This window comes from Sycon ciliatum, chromosome 4, assembly GCF_964019385.1.
Source record: "Sycon ciliatum chromosome 4, ocSycCili1.1, whole genome shotgun sequence".
Taxonomy (NCBI): Eukaryota; Metazoa; Porifera; class Calcarea; order Leucosolenida; family Sycettidae; genus Sycon; species Sycon ciliatum.
Window position 1 is genome coordinate 2,662,341 of NC_088646.1, and position 17,204 is coordinate 2,679,544.

At 47.4% G+C, this 17,204-nt stretch overlaps 2 protein-coding genes across 5 annotated transcripts in view; one reads left to right on the top strand and one right to left on the bottom strand.

Annotated features, from left to right (window-relative positions):
• Window positions 1-8,059, bottom strand: part of LOC135813889 (transcription activator BRG1-like) — a 38,953-nt gene extending 30,894 nt beyond the window's left edge. For all 3 annotated transcript variants that reach the window (XM_065326910.1, XM_065326911.1, XM_065326909.1), the window contains exons 1-6: window positions 7,783-8,059; window positions 4,413-5,264; window positions 3,596-3,690; window positions 2,320-2,368; window positions 1,699-1,872; window positions 447-805 (exon numbers count right to left, since the gene is read on the bottom strand). In XM_065326910.1, the coding sequence (XP_065182982.1) occupies window positions 447-805; window positions 1,699-1,872; window positions 2,320-2,368; window positions 3,596-3,690; window positions 4,413-5,264; window positions 7,783-7,833 (1,580 nt within the window). In that variant the 5' untranslated portion in view covers window positions 7,834-8,059. The remainder of the gene's footprint in view (window positions 1-446; window positions 806-1,698; window positions 1,873-2,319; window positions 2,369-3,595; window positions 3,691-4,412; window positions 5,265-7,782) is intronic.
• Window positions 8,060-8,607: 548 nt separating this feature from the next.
• LOC135813893 (arf-GAP with SH3 domain, ANK repeat and PH domain-containing protein 2-like) lies at window positions 8,608-16,677 on the top strand. 2 transcript variants are annotated; one of them, XM_065326916.1, is made up of 4 exons: window positions 8,608-10,897; window positions 14,803-14,865; window positions 15,869-16,001; window positions 16,064-16,187. In XM_065326916.1, the coding sequence occupies exons 1-4, from the start codon at window positions 8,744-8,746 to the stop codon at window positions 16,069-16,071; spliced, it is 2,358 nt and encodes a 785-aa protein (XP_065182988.1). In that variant the 5' UTR covers window positions 8,608-8,743; the 3' UTR covers window positions 16,072-16,187. The 2 variants fall into 2 exon arrangements, with proteins under 2 accessions (XP_065182988.1, XP_065182986.1); XM_065326914.1 differs by having other exon boundaries at window positions 15,869-16,677.
• The last annotated feature ends 527 nt before the right edge of the window (window positions 16,678-17,204 follow it).

Genomic DNA, 17,204 nt, shown 5'->3' on the forward strand with positions numbered 1-17,204 from the left:
AGAGAGAGAGAGAGAGAGAGAGAGAGAAGAGAGAGAGAGAGAGAGAGAGAGAGAGAGAGAGAGAGAGAGAGAGAGAGAGATGCACTGTCTGCATGGTCCATGCTAAATGTTATCACTTGCCTCTATGCTGAAAAATGAACTGCTCTGAGTATCTTTAGTTCTTTTACGTCATCTCCACGTATTCACTCATGAGAATGGTACGAAGCTATTGGAAAATCTTCTTGACAGTCGGTTACGGGCGATGAAACTACATGCAGCACCACTATTGCTTTCTGTGGTTAAAATCTCCTCTACTAAACCTTTGTTCATAGTAACTTCATACACACATGTGTTAGTATAAATACGCTTATACAGAGTTTGGTCGAGACCACGCTCTGCACTACCCTGCAGTTTGGGTATTATCTCACGAGTCCTTCACTAGCACATGTGTCATCATTATTACTCACCCTGGATTGTCATGTAACCATGTGGTAAGTTCTGACTTCAGAGGCGCTTCAACACCGACCAATGTCTTGCCTGTGGCTATCTCCACAACTGGCGCGTGCATATCCAAGTCATCCTCCTTGGCCAGGTCCTGGCTGATGTCGACGTCAACATCCAGCAGGGAATCATCTTGACCTACATCATCATCGTTGCCAACACCACCCAGGGTGTTGCGTCTCCGCATTGCACGCTGCTCCAGCTTATGCTTTTTAACCAGGTCGGTCAGCTGCTCGATGAACTCATCCGTCTGGTCAAGTAGGAATGCCAAGCGCTTGTCCTTTTGCTGATCGATAAGTTTGCGGTAGCCTTCTTCATCCTCAGCCTGTAAACAGAACAGCATGCCATGATATGTAAGGAAGAGAAATGCAAGAGAGAAAGTGAGAGTGAGAGTGAGAGAGAGAGAGTGAGAGAGAGCGAGAGAGCGAGAGAGCGAGATAGAGAGAGAGAGAGAGAGAGAGAGAGAGAGAGAGAGAGAGAGAGAGAGAGAGAGAGAGAGAGAGAGAGAGAGAGAGAGAGAGAGAGAGAGAGAGAGAGAGAGAGAGAGAGAGAGAGAGAGAGAGAGAGAGAGAGAGAGAGAGAGAGAGAGAGAGAGAGAGAGAGAGAGAGAGAGAGAGAGAGCGAGCGAGAGAGAGCGAGAGAGAGCAGAGAGAGAGCAAGAGAGAGAGAGAGAGAGAGAGAGAGAGAGAGAGAGAGAGAGAGAGAGAGGGAGGGAGAGAGAGAGAGAGAGAGAGAGAGAGAGAGAGAGAGAGAGAGAGAGAGAGCGAGAGCGAGAGCGAGAGCGAGAGCGAGAGAGAGAGAGAGAGAGAGAGAGAGAGAGAGAGAGAGAGAGAGAGAGAGGGGGGGGGGGGGTATGAACAACACTGGTTCAATCCGGCCGCATTCCTTCGCACCACCAGGTTAACCACATGCAGACTCTCCTACCGTCGCCTCTGCAGGAACATGTTCAAGCAGGCTAGAGACAACACTATCTAGCAAACATCAGTGCCTCGCACTGCACTGCCTTGCACTGCGATATCTACCGGTATACAGCAAGGTACGCTACTAAGCCCACGAGTTAAAAACCTGCATGAAAATCAGTTACAAAACATGTAGCTGAGTAGTGGTAGCTTGCCGCTTATAATCAAAGGGTAACATCTCCGACATGTCAACAACTCCCTGGTGTGAAGAACATGGGATAGTACCAGCACATCATAAGTTAAAGTAGCTGCTACCAACCATCAGGCGGCGTATTCTCTCCTTTTCCAGCCGATCGGACTCCTTCTTCTGCTCGCGTTCGGTTGTGGCGTAGTGGACGAGGACGGACTTGGCGAGCTTGGTTATGCGAGCGCTGACATTTCGATGGAAGATACGCCATTCGGCCCCGTGCTGCAGGATGGCCGACACGAATTCCTGTACAAGCACACAAGAGGCATTTACAAACATATTCGAAGTAGACTGAGGATTGCATCCGGCTCCGCAAACACCAGGGAGTCTTATAATGTAAACCCAGGAGAGGACACGGCACGCAAAGGTGCGTGCAATGTGTGCCTCACTAATCCTGGAGAAGTCCCTGGATAGGAATTACGGGAACTTCAGAATGCCGCAAATATTTTGCAGACGCTTTCACCGCACAACAGCAAGAGCACAACATAGTGCAATTCTTCCTTGCCACATTTGAGGCCGGAAAAGTAGGGAGCTAGAACTTTGGACAGGTTTTACAAAATTGCAAAGCTGGCCAAATGTATGGAAAAGCAGATTCCAAGCCCAGATTTTCAAATTTAAAGTGGGTTTGAGCCTTAATTTAGCCAAACTTGGGACTATTCTATCTGAATGGAGTGTTGTAGTAGTGCAACTGACCATATGTTGCTCATGACCCATGCGCTGCTGCTGTAACTTCTCTTGAGCCCTGGATGAAAACAAGACAACAGCAATCACTGGCTTGCACATGAAGAGGTCTGCCGCTCGCAAATAGACATTACACACAACACATAGATTCTTGGTTGGAGGACAGCAGATCATCAGCACACGAAGCACAGAAGCCATATAATTTCAACTAGGCCTTGGTGTACTATTACTTTTCAAGTCGAATACAATGGTGATTAACATGGCAGCAAGCAAGTCATTATAACGGGCACTTTGGCGATCAGAGCAGTGACAAAATAGCACCTTAAAGGATAGCGCTAGTGGCGCCAACTATATAGTGAAACAAACAATATTATCAAACAACAGTGGGGTACTAGAATGTCAAAATAGTGACAACTTTTGCACATACTTGAAGTACCTGTACTTCTTTTGCACACACAGTTCAGGTTTTAGCTTGCCTATGTACAGTAACACTGCCGCCAGCACAGCACGGTGAGATTTGGTGCGCGCACACGCTTGAATAGTGAAGTGAGAGTGAGTGCCGTGTTCGCAGACTGCACTCAGGCAGGCCGGTGACGATGTCCAGTGACGGGGTATTGCCGAGTCCTTCTCATTATTGTCAGTGTCCGGTGGTCCATTTACATGGTTGCTATTGTGCAGGGCAGTCGTACCGCTGGCGACTTCTCTGCCGGGCGAGGGGTCGCATACTGTTCCACATGTCGATCCTGTATCGGTCGCTTTTTGCGGAGCGGTGTTGCGGACACGCAGCCGTTCACTTCGTCTCGTGACAGTTGCTGGTGGTTTGATCGGTGCTGATTTTTCTTCTCCCTTTGTTGACGGTGACGGTGATGTTCTTGACTGGCCGGCATCTCCCTGTCCTAACCGGTGTTGTATCATCTTTTAAAGTGCTATTTTGTCACTGCTCTGATCGCCAAAGTGCCCGTTATAAGAACTTGCTTGCTGCCATGTTAATCACCATTGTATTCGACTTGAAAAGTAATAGTATGCTAAGGCCTAGTTGAAACTATAATGGCTTCTGTGCTTCGTGTGCTGATTTAGATACATCAAAGAAACACATATGAGAACTGGTAGGAACTGGGTTTGGAGCACACTTCCCATTCGAGAACCTGACAGATAAATGTCGCAGCTACCGGTGGTATCTGAAAAAGAGCTGTCAGTCGCGACTATGGAATCTACTGACGCACATTCATACAGCCAGCTACTTTTTTAAAAGAGTTCAATAGCTGTGCACAATATGAAAATCACTCACCTGAGTTGCTGTTTCTTGGAGCGGCGACTGGACTTTTGTACTTGAGCATCCAGACCAGGCTCGTCGAGTTTCTCTTGCCGAACTTCTTCACGCACCTGGAGAGCAGCAAAGCATTCATGACGTTCACAAACCCAGAAACATACATTTCCACAGCAGTGGCGGCTAAACACGATTACGCAGAATGCTGCATAGGCTCCAAACGCAGCCGACTAAAAATGCCAAATCATCCGGTACAGCGCTAGAAACCCTGCGTAGGGCTTCTTGCCACCTGGATGGAGCCAGCTATCAACATGGGGACAAAAAGCTGGCTCCGCGGCATGCCTCCTCTTCTGGGGCTAATACGACCACCTGAATGAAATACATGAACATATAACAGGCACATGCAGAGAAAGGCAAACAAGAATTGTCAAAACACAGTTTGCTGTCACTCTGAGCGTAAAACTCCGAGTCACAGCTAAACTGTTTCTGCTCTTCCCTGTACATGTTTGTACAGTCATGTATGTACACAAGGAAGGCCCAGCACCCTTATGTATTGAGCACTCACGTGTGTATGTACATAAGGAAGGCCCAGCACCCTGATATATCAAGCACTCTCGCGGGCTGCCACAACTCGCTTCAAGCAAACATGCTACAGCTAACATCGCTCTGTACTGGATGAATGGCAAAGAGAAATCCACCTTCCCCTATTTGAGAAGCTACTGCAATTTGTTCGGTGTCTTGGAGGTATATTTACTGCAGAGCAGTACACGCATGGGGTGAGGCTGAAGTCGAAACCTAGAATGCTAATATCACCATCATACATGATTAAGGTAGCTACCTTCTGCTGTAGATCTAGAAGTTTCAGTGCCCGGAGTTCCGTCATCAACTGGATATTGGCACGGATGGGCTCGTCTTGTTCTTCCAGGAACGCAATACGTCGCTGCATTCGTGTCGCAAGAATGTTCTCTCTTTCTTTCAGCACGAGCGCACGAGGCAGAGGTTTTGGGTTGTCTGAAGGCAGAAGCTTTGGTGGCTTTCCTTGCGGAACTGGCTTCTTCCTTGCAGCTTGTGCAGCCGGTGACAGTGGCTTGGCAGAGGATTTCGCTTCAGCTTTGACAGGCTGCGGTGAAAGCTGCTGCTGCTTCTGCGGCTGTTCGGGCTGAGCTTGTTGCGGCTTCAGTGACTGCGTCGGAGTTTGTTGAGAAGGTGGCTGCGTGGCTTGCGTTGATGCAGTTGGTGGCGTGGGAAAGGCAACAGTCAAGGCACCAGTAGCACTCAACAACTCCTGCGATAAGGTGTGCTTGTTAGCCAGTAACTGATAAGCTGCAATCTGTGCTCGTAGCTGTGCAACCTGCTCTGGACTCAGGCTAGACGTCACCGAGTGAATGTTTACAATACTGGAGTTGGAGCTGACCGAAGCCAAAAGAGCGGCATAAGCGTCACCATTCGCTGCTGCAGGTGCAGGAGCACCAGCAGCAGCAGTAGCATTGCTTGTACTGCCACTCTCACTGCCTTGCGGTGCGGGTGGGGATGACGTATGGCCACTCTTGGGCGGCGCAGCGTCTCCACTCGCTGTCTCGGTCTTCACGCCAGGCTTGGTTACTTCGGCCTGCAGCTTATTTGCAACGGCTGATAGCAGTTTGTAGCGGTTGTCTGACTCCAAGCCCTTCTCACGCATGACTTCCAAAGCCTACACAAACGTGCACAGACGACACAAACACGTGCGCGCACACACACGCACACACACACACACACACACACACGTGCACACACACACGTGCACACACAAACATGTGCACACACACACACACACACACACACACACACACACATACACACACACACACACACACACACACACTCTAGAATACAATGTATATGTACATGCGTAGCCAAACCGTACACGTTGTAAACTCAGCACTTTCATTCTCGGCGCCAATGAGGCCATGGTCATGCAGTACTGCTGGAATGGAACGCACTACTTGCTAGTACTAAGCATAGTCCTGACCTCAACCTGAAACTGGTGTGATGTACTACTGTCTACACAGCAAGTGAGTGACTTCCACTGCTCGAAACCGTGTGATCAATAAATACTCAGGGGCAAAGCTATCTGACACAGAAGTCAGAACGAGTTTCTGCAATTCGGAGTTTTATTTTTTTTTTCTACCAATCCATGGTCTTTTTTTCTGTGGAAGAAAGAAAAACAAACTGTGCTGCACTGACTGACGTGACAGTCTGTGCTGTCAACAACAAATAACTCCAAAGCACGAAAAAGGCCAAAAACTAAACCAAGAACATGTGCAATAACATGTTATTCGGAGTTTTATGCCAAGCGACCTTTATGCAACACAGAGGTCTACATGCAACACAGAGGTCTACATGTAGGACCATTTCACACACAGGTCTACATGTAGGACCATTTCGAGGATCAAACTTTGCCAAAAACTGTTCTAATACACACTTATAACACATTATCGACCCCTCGTATTATTACTTTAACAGAGTAAATACTTTGAAGTATGTGTACTTCGAAGTATAATGTATGCACTTTGAAGTATGTGTATAATGTATGCACTTCATTGGAACTGATGAGCAAGAGCTAGAGGACATTCGTGATCAATGTGCCGACACCCTCCCAAACCATAACCTCACCGGTAATACCTCCAAAACTGAACGAACAAAGATATACCTGGCTGATGATCTGGAGGAGCGTGGTTCCGAAGCATGGAGAAATGCGAAGTCGCTGGGATCACGGCTAGGCTCAGCGCAAGATGTCCAAGCCAGAAAGGCCCCAGCAACCCCGGCATTCTGTTCGTTGTACGCACTCTTCAAGCATCAATCTACCTCACTACTGCTTAGAGTTGCGCTGTACAATACCTATGTGAAGCCAGTGCTGTTGTACAACTGTGCGACATGGGGTCTCACAGATGCCACCATCAGAGGGATTGACACCTTTCATCAAAAGCATCTGAGAACAATGGCTGGCGTTAAGTTCCCAAACACAATTACCAACAAGCATCTGTATGACATCTGCGGCTCAGCACCGATTTCGCTCGAGATTGACCAACGGCGTTGGGAGTTCCTCGGTCACGTACTGAGAATGCAGAAGAGCTCTCCCCCACAGCGCGTGTTAGAGTTTTCAGCCACCACGAGCCTGCGCGGTCGACTGGGCCGACCCAGGACAACTCTCCTCTCAGCTCTTTTTCAGGACTGCCTAGCCCGACTCGTCATTCGCCTGGGCACGCTTAGAGGCCTTAATCAGCTGCGGCAGTTGGCAGGGGATAAGTCACTGTGGAATGGCACCCCGCGGCACCCATCTTCCTCTGCCGAGCCGCGTCCTTGACTTATCCCCTGCAGGGTGAACATCACGAACAGTCTACCGTCTTTCTGACATTGCCACTCGAACTTGACAATAGAAGCAGCTTTCCGTATGTGCAGTTACATTGAGCCATGGTGTTTTTATCTTATTTTCGTGAATCCTTCCCGGAAGCAAATGCTGGTTTTTATACATTCGTGTAATTACTCAGCGTTATTTGCAATAATAAGTATAAGTATAATGTATACTTTAAAAAAATATTTTTTTACCGCCCACGGCCGCACAAAGTCCTTGGCTACAAAAAATAAAATTAAAATCTCTCCAAATCTCTCCAAACCAAACTTCAAATTCCTTTCCAAATTTTCGCCCAAGAGGGCATCTTCAGGGATAAAAAAAAATTTAAATCATGACAAGGCTACAGAGGAGTTACGCCATTCTTATTATAATGTATACTATACTTCAAGTATGTATACCGTTAGCTCTGTAGGTATCAACTATTACATGTACATCTACTCTGGTACAGATCACAAGTGCAAAGTGAGGCATCCCTACCAATAGCACAGTATTATATTCCAAAGAGAACTTGATAAATAATCTCTCGACTACATGTGGTGGGCACTAATGCTCGGACCGAGGGAAGTGCTATGTGTCATTCAGCGTTGTGTTGTGTACCAGTATTATCCACTTCGCACCGAACACCATCATAACTGGCAGGCATTAGAGAACTGCTATTAGTTCTATCAGGCACACGTAGGTTTTATGATTACTTTTATCTATATGGGTTCGAGGAGTATCAGTGCTGGTGTTATTATATTGGCAAATGGATGGTGCGTAGATCTACTATGCATTGGGTGTGCTCGCGAGGCAGTTACAGAAAGTATCGGCACCATACCTGCATCAGCCCAGGCAGCTTATCCAAGGATATCGATATAGCATTCGCCATGGTTGAGATGTGCAGTTCGATTTTCTGGCTTCCTTCAGCAACCAAATCGTCTTGTTTCCACCCTGCTTCGAAAGAGTCCGAACGATGTACCCAGGAGAACCACCCGTGGTGAACCTCTGGATATAGTCCCACTGCTCAGCATTCTAACAAAGCAGCTGTGAATTGTACACAGATACACAATTTGCAGGCTTTCAAAATATCGAAGAGAAAGTGGAAATGGGATGAATGCACGTAACTCGTTCGACGACTTCACGTTCGTACCAACCAGCAACGTAAGTCGTTGTGCACAGGGCTAGGGTGACGTCATTGCTCAGCCTTCTAGAATTATGTGACCGCGCGACTGGTGCGGCGGACCCAGCGCCGGCGCCCTGGCGAGCGCGCTAGCGGCCAAGCGCTCGAGCGCGGTCATATCAGATTATGTCATATGACTCAGATCATAATAATCATGTCCACAGTACATGTACGTGATGTATGCAAGGCAGCGCAAGCCGCAACACGCACGATACTCGCAACACTTGACTTGGCGCAAGGACCACTGCGCTGACCTACCAGTCAGAAAAGCCACAGAGTCTTTTTCTGGCGCATGGCCAACCATGCAGCGCTGCACGTGCCTGACCAAGAGTCAGCTGAGTCATAAAAATACTCTGTGCTTTCTTTGGGCGTTCAAATGGGCAAACCCTATTGGGTAAAACTATGGCGATGACCACGTGACAAGACAGCAGTACCTTCTTGTCTTGACTTGACTTGAGTCTTGAGCTTGTGGTCACAGGGCCTAGGGTCTAGGAAAGTCAAAGCTGTTTCGACATAATTATCATAATCTATTTCCGGAGCACAGTACAGAGAGAACCTACAAAGCCGGAGCGAAGCCAGGGAGTGGATTGCTCCCTGGTCGTCAGAGACTGCAGAAGCGATGGCGAACCTAGGTTTCTGCAGCTCAATTTCCCAGGCCGAGCGAGAAAGAGTGACAGTCTCTGCCTTTCTCAAGGAGACCCAGGAGGATGTCAACTCCCCGTCGACTTCAACGTACCAGAATCGCATGGAAAGTCTTCGCCGGGAATTGGCCAAGATCGATGAAAGTTTGGACAATGACAAGAAGCAACTGAAAAAGTTGGTTTCTGGGATGCAGAAGATGGTTCACTGTGGCGAGGAGCACGTCAAAAGCAAGTATGCATTTTCTGATGCAATGGAGAAGCTTGGAACAAACTTCATGCCCTCGCAGCCAAAGATTGGCACTGCGTTTCTGAAATTTGCTGTCATATTGAAGGATATGACGTTGTCATTGGAGAACCAAGTGAAGAACATGAACAACATTGTGTTGTTTCCTCTGGAAGCACTTGTGAAAAATGACATGAGTTCTAATATGAAGAAACCATTTGACAAATCCTATGCTGAGTATGAACGTGCACGTGCACGTGTCGAGAGAGAGAAACGCCGTCAAGCTGAAGCATCGGGTCTTCAACGCACAGACTTCCGGCCTGAGGAGACAGCACAAGAATTGGAAAGGGAAAGGCGAGCATTCCAGCTGGCTACGTGCGACTATTTCCTGAAGAACAATGAAATTGGCCTAAAGAAAACATCTGACTTTGCTCAGCATCTTGTTGAGTTTTATCACTCACAGTGTAGTAACGTGAAGGACGGGCAACAGATGTTATCTACTGTGTCATCATGGGTAACAGAGCTTGCCAACGACGTAGCAGAAATTCGAAAAAGCCGGTACGAAGAGGAGCGCAATGAGCTAGTGGAAATGAAGAAGGTACTGCAGGCTGTGCTGTCACCGCAGGACCAAAAGTCTGCGGAGGAGAAGGCAACCAATCCCGGTATGAAACAGTTTGGTGACAAGAGAGAACGTGAACGACAGCTTGGTTTATCCAAGGCCGGTTGTCTGATGAAGCGATCCGATGGTATCCGGAAGGTATGGCAGAAGAGGTACTGCACCATCTCTGATGGTATGTTTACAATCTCTCACTCACAACGCGACCCACCAACTGTAACTCTACCGCTTCTGACATGCCAGTGCAAAGATGAAGTGGACCAATCGAAGAAGCCATGCTTCACACTCCATTCACAGAATCGTAAATACGTCTTCCAGGCTGAGGACGAGCAAGAAAAGGAAGAATGGGTTGGAGTACTGAACAACACATTGGAGCACTTGTTCAACAGTCACTTGGCACCGCAGAGCAATGACGAAGAGTCCCAGGATATCAAGTCGATGAATGAGCTGATCACAAGAATCGTCAAGTCCATCAAATCCCTGCCTGGAAATCACCAGTGCTGTGATTGCAGTGCTCCGAATCCACCCTGGATCTCCACCAACTTGGGAATCCTTGTATGTATCGAGTGCTCCGGCGTGCATCGGGAACTTGGCGTGCAGTACTCACGTGTACGGTCACTTGTCCTCGATAACCTGTGCACCGCCGAGTTGCTTGTCGCGCACCGGATGGGCAACTACTCGTTCAACGAGGTCGCAGAGGAGAACCTTTCAGTGGAGAAGCTGCGGAAGGATGCGTCTATGGTCGAGCGCAAAGAGTACATCCGCGCAAAGTATGTTGAGCGGAAGTGGGCAAGGCCAAGTGGTCGTTCGAGTGCAGACATTCGAGCTGATCTCTCCACCGCCATCCTAAGCCATGACCTGGAAGCAGTACTGCACGCGCAACAAGAAGGAGTGGACTTCTCTGCACAGGTCCCAGAAGCGCCCGAGGGCGGTAACGCCATGCATCTGTGTCTGGACAAGGAGGAGAACAAGTCTCTGCACATTCTTGATTTTGTCATCAACAATGGTGGTGATGTGAACCAGGTGGATGAGGCGGGCCGTGCACCGCTACATATTGCAGTTCAGCGTGACTTACCACAAGCAATCAAACTCCTGCTGCGTGCCGAAGCAACGAGCACGGCAGAGGACACGGCTAGCAAGACCCCGTATCAGCTGGCAGTCGACCTAGAGCGCCACGAGTGCGCTGAGCTACTGCAGCTATACACGAAGAAGAGAAAGTCGCCTCGTTTCAACCAGATCAAGATTGAGTGGGGATTCTTTGGAGATCAGAACGAGCAAATCTACACTGATTCCGTAAGTTGGGATGCATCTTAGTGTGTGTGTGTGCGCGTGTGTGCGTGTGTATGTGTGTGTGTGATGCATGGTGTGTGTGTGTGTGTGTTCACATGCACCCTGAAGTACCGCCAGAGCGCCCCACCCATCGTCCTTTCGTGGTCGCTCTGGGGAGGCAGGACAGCCACGAGTGTGCGAGGTGGTCTGTACTGGGCCATACACACACTTACGCAGTGACTGTCGCAGTGAAGCAACAGCAGCTTGGTGAAGGTAAATTCCATGTTGTTCGTGCTGGCTGCAGCTCTGGGCACTGCAGTTCACATGACTCACCGTACAAGTAAAATGCGACGCAGCCCCAATGTTGCAAAAACAGAATGAACCCCGTGCGACTTCAGTCGCACCAGACCATACGACGTTCACTTCTATGGCCGGAAACGAGACTCCTCTTTCCGTAGTTCAGGGTGGGGCGCTCTGGCGATACTTTACGGTATATGTATACTGTGTCTGTGTGTACACATAGCACACTGCAATGCCAGGCTAGAATAAGCCTTTTGCGCGTTGTACAGATGTACGAAGTTCAGTACTAGGGCGTAGGTGTGTACAGAACGGATTGGGTGTTCATTGTGTGCTATGCATGCGCAATTGACCAATTTTAGCCTCATAATTAAGGGCAGACAATCCCTATTCCAGCTTCTTCACTTTGGTTAGTACTAATGACTACCTAGATCTTTGTCAGAAAAGGTTTTCGTTTGAAATGCTTTCAGGGCCCATTTCTTAGTGGAAATAGCAGAAAACACAATAGGGTCCTGCACATTCAACACCCATTAGGTTCTACGGTATTCTACGGGATTTCGTGCATCTGTACAACGCGCAAAAGGCTTATAGCGGGACTCCTCACAGGTCCGGCTCCTGTGAGGTGAGGTGGATTGAAATGGAGCCGGGGGCCACTTCATAGGGGGTTTGATAGGCTATGGCTGCCTCTGTGCTGCCAGACATGCCTCAGTCTTGCAAGCTGCTGAATGGTGCATTGAAGACCGTCATGGTCTTTTTGAGGGGCAACTTATCCATATTTGGCAGGTACAACCCCGCTCTAGTGCATTTATGAGTATGACCTTACAAAGTTCATGACCTTTGATGCAGAGCTGGGATCACAGTGTGTATGGTTGTAGTCGACTTGCCCCACAAAACCTACACATAGTTGTATTAGCGTGGAAATGGTGCATACGCCCCATTCCGAGTGGGGCAAGTTACAATAGGGAGGTTCTGCTATACGTGAAACATAGAGAAATCACGTATAGAGCAGGTGTCTGGGTTAGAGTCTACAGCTTCGCGTGTTTGGGGTCCAGATTTCTACGCGTAGATGAGGTTCTCTACGTTGTGGCACACGCAAAGAAATTGCGTTCGGATCTGCTGGATATCATTCGAGGGCAGGCAGAAAACTGCCAAATATGGAAGGGGAAATTCCCAGTACACATTCCACGTGACTTCTCTACGTGAACGTAGAGCAGAACAGGATTTCTGTACGTTACCGGAACGCGAAGAGAGTTCACGTGATTCTTTGCGTCGCGTTCCCATAACGTAGAGCAGAACCTCCCTAATAGACACCCTCAGCAAACAACGTTGTGTTGTACAGTCGACCTACCCTTATAACGATAACCTCTATAACGATATTTTTCTGCCAAACCAAATCACTCCATTGACTTTTGTATACAAAGGCTTACCTCTATAACAATATTGCTATAACGATATTACCCCTATAACGATATAAAATGGGCTGACCAATCGACATTTTCCATTTTATAACAATATCTAGCAGGGAATATTTATAGAGCCCACTAACCTGAGTAACCAGATAGGGCAAGCTTCACTTGATAAGTCGCTGGGACATGTTGAAATACAATGGGGGCACCAGTGGGCACCTTGCTGTGCATATAATGCGCATGTACGTCAGTTTTTTTATGCTATGAAGAGTGTAAAAAATGAACAAAATCCATGCATTATGACGTACATGTATGAAATGAACCAGTTACCCTTATAACAATATTACAGTCGTCCCTCTCTAATCCGGCATTTGTTTATCCAGCACCCTTGCGAACCAGCACATTTTCTGGCAAAACGGATTTTTTCAGTTCATTTTCTACACTTTAATCCGGCACTTGAATTCCGCCTCCAGCAGCGATTTTCTGCAACAAATCACTCAAACGGTACATAATTCGATTTTCTAATCCAGCAGTTGCACATTGCATACTGTCAGGGACCATTGAAACATACACTTGGGAATATCCTATGCTAGTGCATAAGATATTCCCAAGTGTATGTTATGGACATGCATTCCACAAAGTACTTGGTTTGACACAGAAAATCCCTACGTTTTGATGTACGACACAAACATGTATGATAACATGTGGGCCGGGTTGGAGGGCAGGATTTGATAATCCAGCACCCTTGTTTATCCAGCAGAAAATGCCGTTGCAAAAGGTGCCGGATTAGAGAGGGACGACTGTACCCTTATAACAATATTAAATTTTCTTGGTCTGACGAAAATATCGTTACAAGGGTAGGTCGACTGTAATGGTATTACTGTAAGGGGGAAAATACCGTGATTTGGGCTCGACCTTTAGCAAGATGCACGCTATTTTTACTACGCGGTTGCCACAAGAATAGCTTTTAGTTCGCGCGGTACAACTATTTATGTCACCATATACGCAATACAAGGTGAACTGCGTACGGACTATGCAATATTTGGCCAAAAAACGTACCGTTGGTCACAACGATAAATCAGCCCCCATAACGTTTTTACGCTGCAACTTCAACGCTATTTGGGTGATCAAGGTACGAGTACCGTAAAAAAAATAGCGTTACCGTTGTTTGCTAAGGGTGTCTAATATGTAACAATACATACCCGGGGACGAGTACATCACATCATTACTGCTTCGACGCTACAAGTGTGCGTAGGTGCGTGAACATGTACTCACGTGTGTGTGTGTGTGTGTGTGTGTGTGTGTGTGTGTGTGTGTGTGTGAGCGAGTGAACGAGCACGTGTGTGTGTGAGCGTGTGTGTGCGAGCGATTGAGTGAGTATCTGTGGGTATGTAGTCCATGGGCATGTGGTCATGAGTGGGAGCCAATTGGCGGTGCGTGCGTGTCTGGTGTGAAACATGTGTGTAAAAACAAAGAAAAGGAAGACAAAGGCTGACAAGAAAATATTTATTGGTCAAAAGCCATGTGTGGTCCAGCCCGGCTATAATAGTAAATTATCCAGTGGTGCCACATCATCCTGGTGAATGGTGCATTCTCAACACAATGCCTGGCACTGCGTGCTGTAGTAATGCCCTTCGTCTATAGCCTTTAAGCTTGGTTCAAATACTGTTGGTATCCGCCAGGGATGGGGTGCCTCTCCCAGCCTGGTCCGCAAACGTGAACCTGTGTGATGCGTATCAAAAACATACTGTAGATTACAACCAGTCTGGGCTGTGAAAGTTGACCAGTGTTCAACTCCGCTGGCATGCCCCAGCCCTGACCTTTATACTTGTGAGCAAAATTGCTATGTGAACTGTGGATGCTGGTAATCGCTGATGCTAGAACTCATACCTTGTCAATTTGTCGATTTAATTCTATCACGTAAACGTAAAGCTCATTCCAAGTTCCCTGAGTGGAAGGAAATGATCAGCTTCGCCCAATGTTCTTGCTGTTTCATGATAGAAAATCGAGTGGCATGACCATTTTTTTTTCCACGGGTATGGAATAGTGGTTGCACTATGATGGTCTTTGAGAGTTAGGTGGTCCCAAGACCTATGTTGCTACCTGTAGACTTGTATTTGATTTTTGCTTAGAATGTATCTCCTTCTAGCAGGACTGTCTCCACTACTGAGTGCCTGCACTGACCATCAACTTTATGTTTGTCTGTGTGCTGGACCTCTCTTGCAGGGCTACACAGAAAAGACAGAAAAGAAACCGCTTGAAGAACGGCCGTCTCAAACGGTTTCAAGTGTAAGGAGAAAATCTGATGTACCAGCTTTTTCTTGTTTTGTTGGCTTTCATGGGTTTTGCCTGCTTCACTGCCGGAATATGAAATCTGTTCTGCATGGGATTTCGCTGACTCTTGAAGCAAAAAAGTTCCTTTGCTACCATAAGCTCTGGCCAGCTCTCTGAAGCATTTGTGTGGAGAAAGGACAGCAGCTACAATTTTGAGTTTGCTTGTCATTGTCATTTCAGACGAGACACTGTACAGTCAAACCCCCGATTTCTGGAAAGATTTCTGTCTCATAACCTTTGACACGACTTTTCGAAAAACAAATGGTCACATTTTGTGCACATCAAGCTCAATTACTCAGCACAATTTCATGCACAATGTACGATTTTCCTGATTTATCCATGGCGACATTCAAGCCGAGCAAAACACAAGGTCCACAACACGTGGAAAACAAATGGAGAGCGTGGTTTAGGTTTGTGGTGTCAGCGTGGACGCGTGTGGTCTCGCAACAAAGCATGCTTAGCAGCCATCGAGAAATCACGTAGCCTGTGCCGATTTTTACAGAAGAGAATCACGTGCAGTTCCAACGTTATAATTATTCTATTCATACGTAATCATGGTACAATGCATTTACTTTGGGCGAATTCTCCCTAATAACTGTACGTTATGCACGTGCTACTGTAAGACATGTATATATAACGAGGAAGCAAATCTAACGTGTTAACGGATGACATTTCTTCCTTATAATAAGATCCGTTGAGGCCGTACTGCTTCATATATATGCAGTGTGTGGATATGGCAGAATACTGCAAGACCGTTAACATATCTTCTCGTTAACCTATGAATTTTGGACAGTCGTTAAATTTGCGACTCGTTATAATAACATGTCTTACAGTATGTCATTCACTATCCTCCCCGGGCCGGCAGAAAGTAGTCTGTACTGTGTGCATGGTTGTAATATGCACTCTTTGAGCACATGTCCACTGGAACTGTTTTGTCATGCTGTGTTTATTCCTGCAGACTACAACGACTCCAACTTGCGCGGCCTCCCAGCTCGCACGTTCAACGTCAGGTGCGCAGGAACGGAAATCGATGGTCAGACAAAGCCGCGCAACTGTATCGTCGCCACCCGAGTCACAGGCTACGACTCCCGGCAGACCGGCCGCTCTGCCTCGTGGTGTACTGCACTGTGTAGAAGCACAGTTTGACTGCGAGGCAGATAACGAAGACGAAGTGTCGTTCCGCGAGGGCGAGCGGATATACGTGACCCAAGAGACGGACAGTGACTGGTGGTTCGGCTACATCGACGCTGATCCAACACGCTACGGTGTTTTCCCGGTTTGCTATGTCAAGGTACTGTAGTAGCCGCTGCTTCACTCACTTGCTTTGCTCACACGCTTTGAATTTGGCTCTCTCTCTTTTCGTTTTTGTTCAGTTTTATCGCTTCCTCTAACTACAGCTCCCAGCACCGACTCACACCTGTCCAAGTCACACTAAGACATACATGTAGATATAGAACTGTCCTATTCATTTCATCTCCTCGAATGGAGCAAATGTGCTGTCATGCTAACGTCCTATACATTATATTTCATTCAGAGAAATATCCTTTATTTCCACCTCCATATTTTGTTTCCAACCTCCCGCTCACTCTGTGTCTGCACATAGTTCTTTCAAATGGTCTGCATTCTCTCTGACTTTTCATGCTCTATTTAATCTCCATTTGCATACTAATATTTATACCGTACAAAGAAGATTAAAATGTGTCTGCGCTTTGGTGTGCAAACACTTCACCATCATCATCATTGAACGAGGTAAATAAAAGTTTAGTTCGACAGTGATCAATCATTACCATGAACTTGATGATGAAGAGCGGAACTTGGTCTGCCAGCATCCTCAGTTACTATCGTGCTCTCTCTCCTTCCCTCTCTCTCCTTCCCTCTCTCTCCTTCCCTCTCTCTCCTCTCTCTCTCTCTCTCTCTCTCTCTCTCTCTCTCTCTCTCTCTCTCTCTCTCGCGCGCGCGCGCTCTCCCTCTCTCTCTGTAGCCATTGCAGCTCTCGGTACGGTGGTGACCGCTAGCTTGGTACATGTTGCTGATAGCTGGCAAGCCAGGTTCTGCATGTTGCTGTTGGTACACACATACACACACACACACACACACACACACACACACACACACACACACACACACACACACACACACACACACACGTGTGACATGTCCAAGAGCTATGCATACCAGGGAGTCGTAAATTACTTTACGTAAAGTATTTTACGACTCCCTGATGCATACCATATACCCCTACTCCTGGCCCTGTTGCCGAGATATCACACAGTATTGCTGTGACGGTGACCATT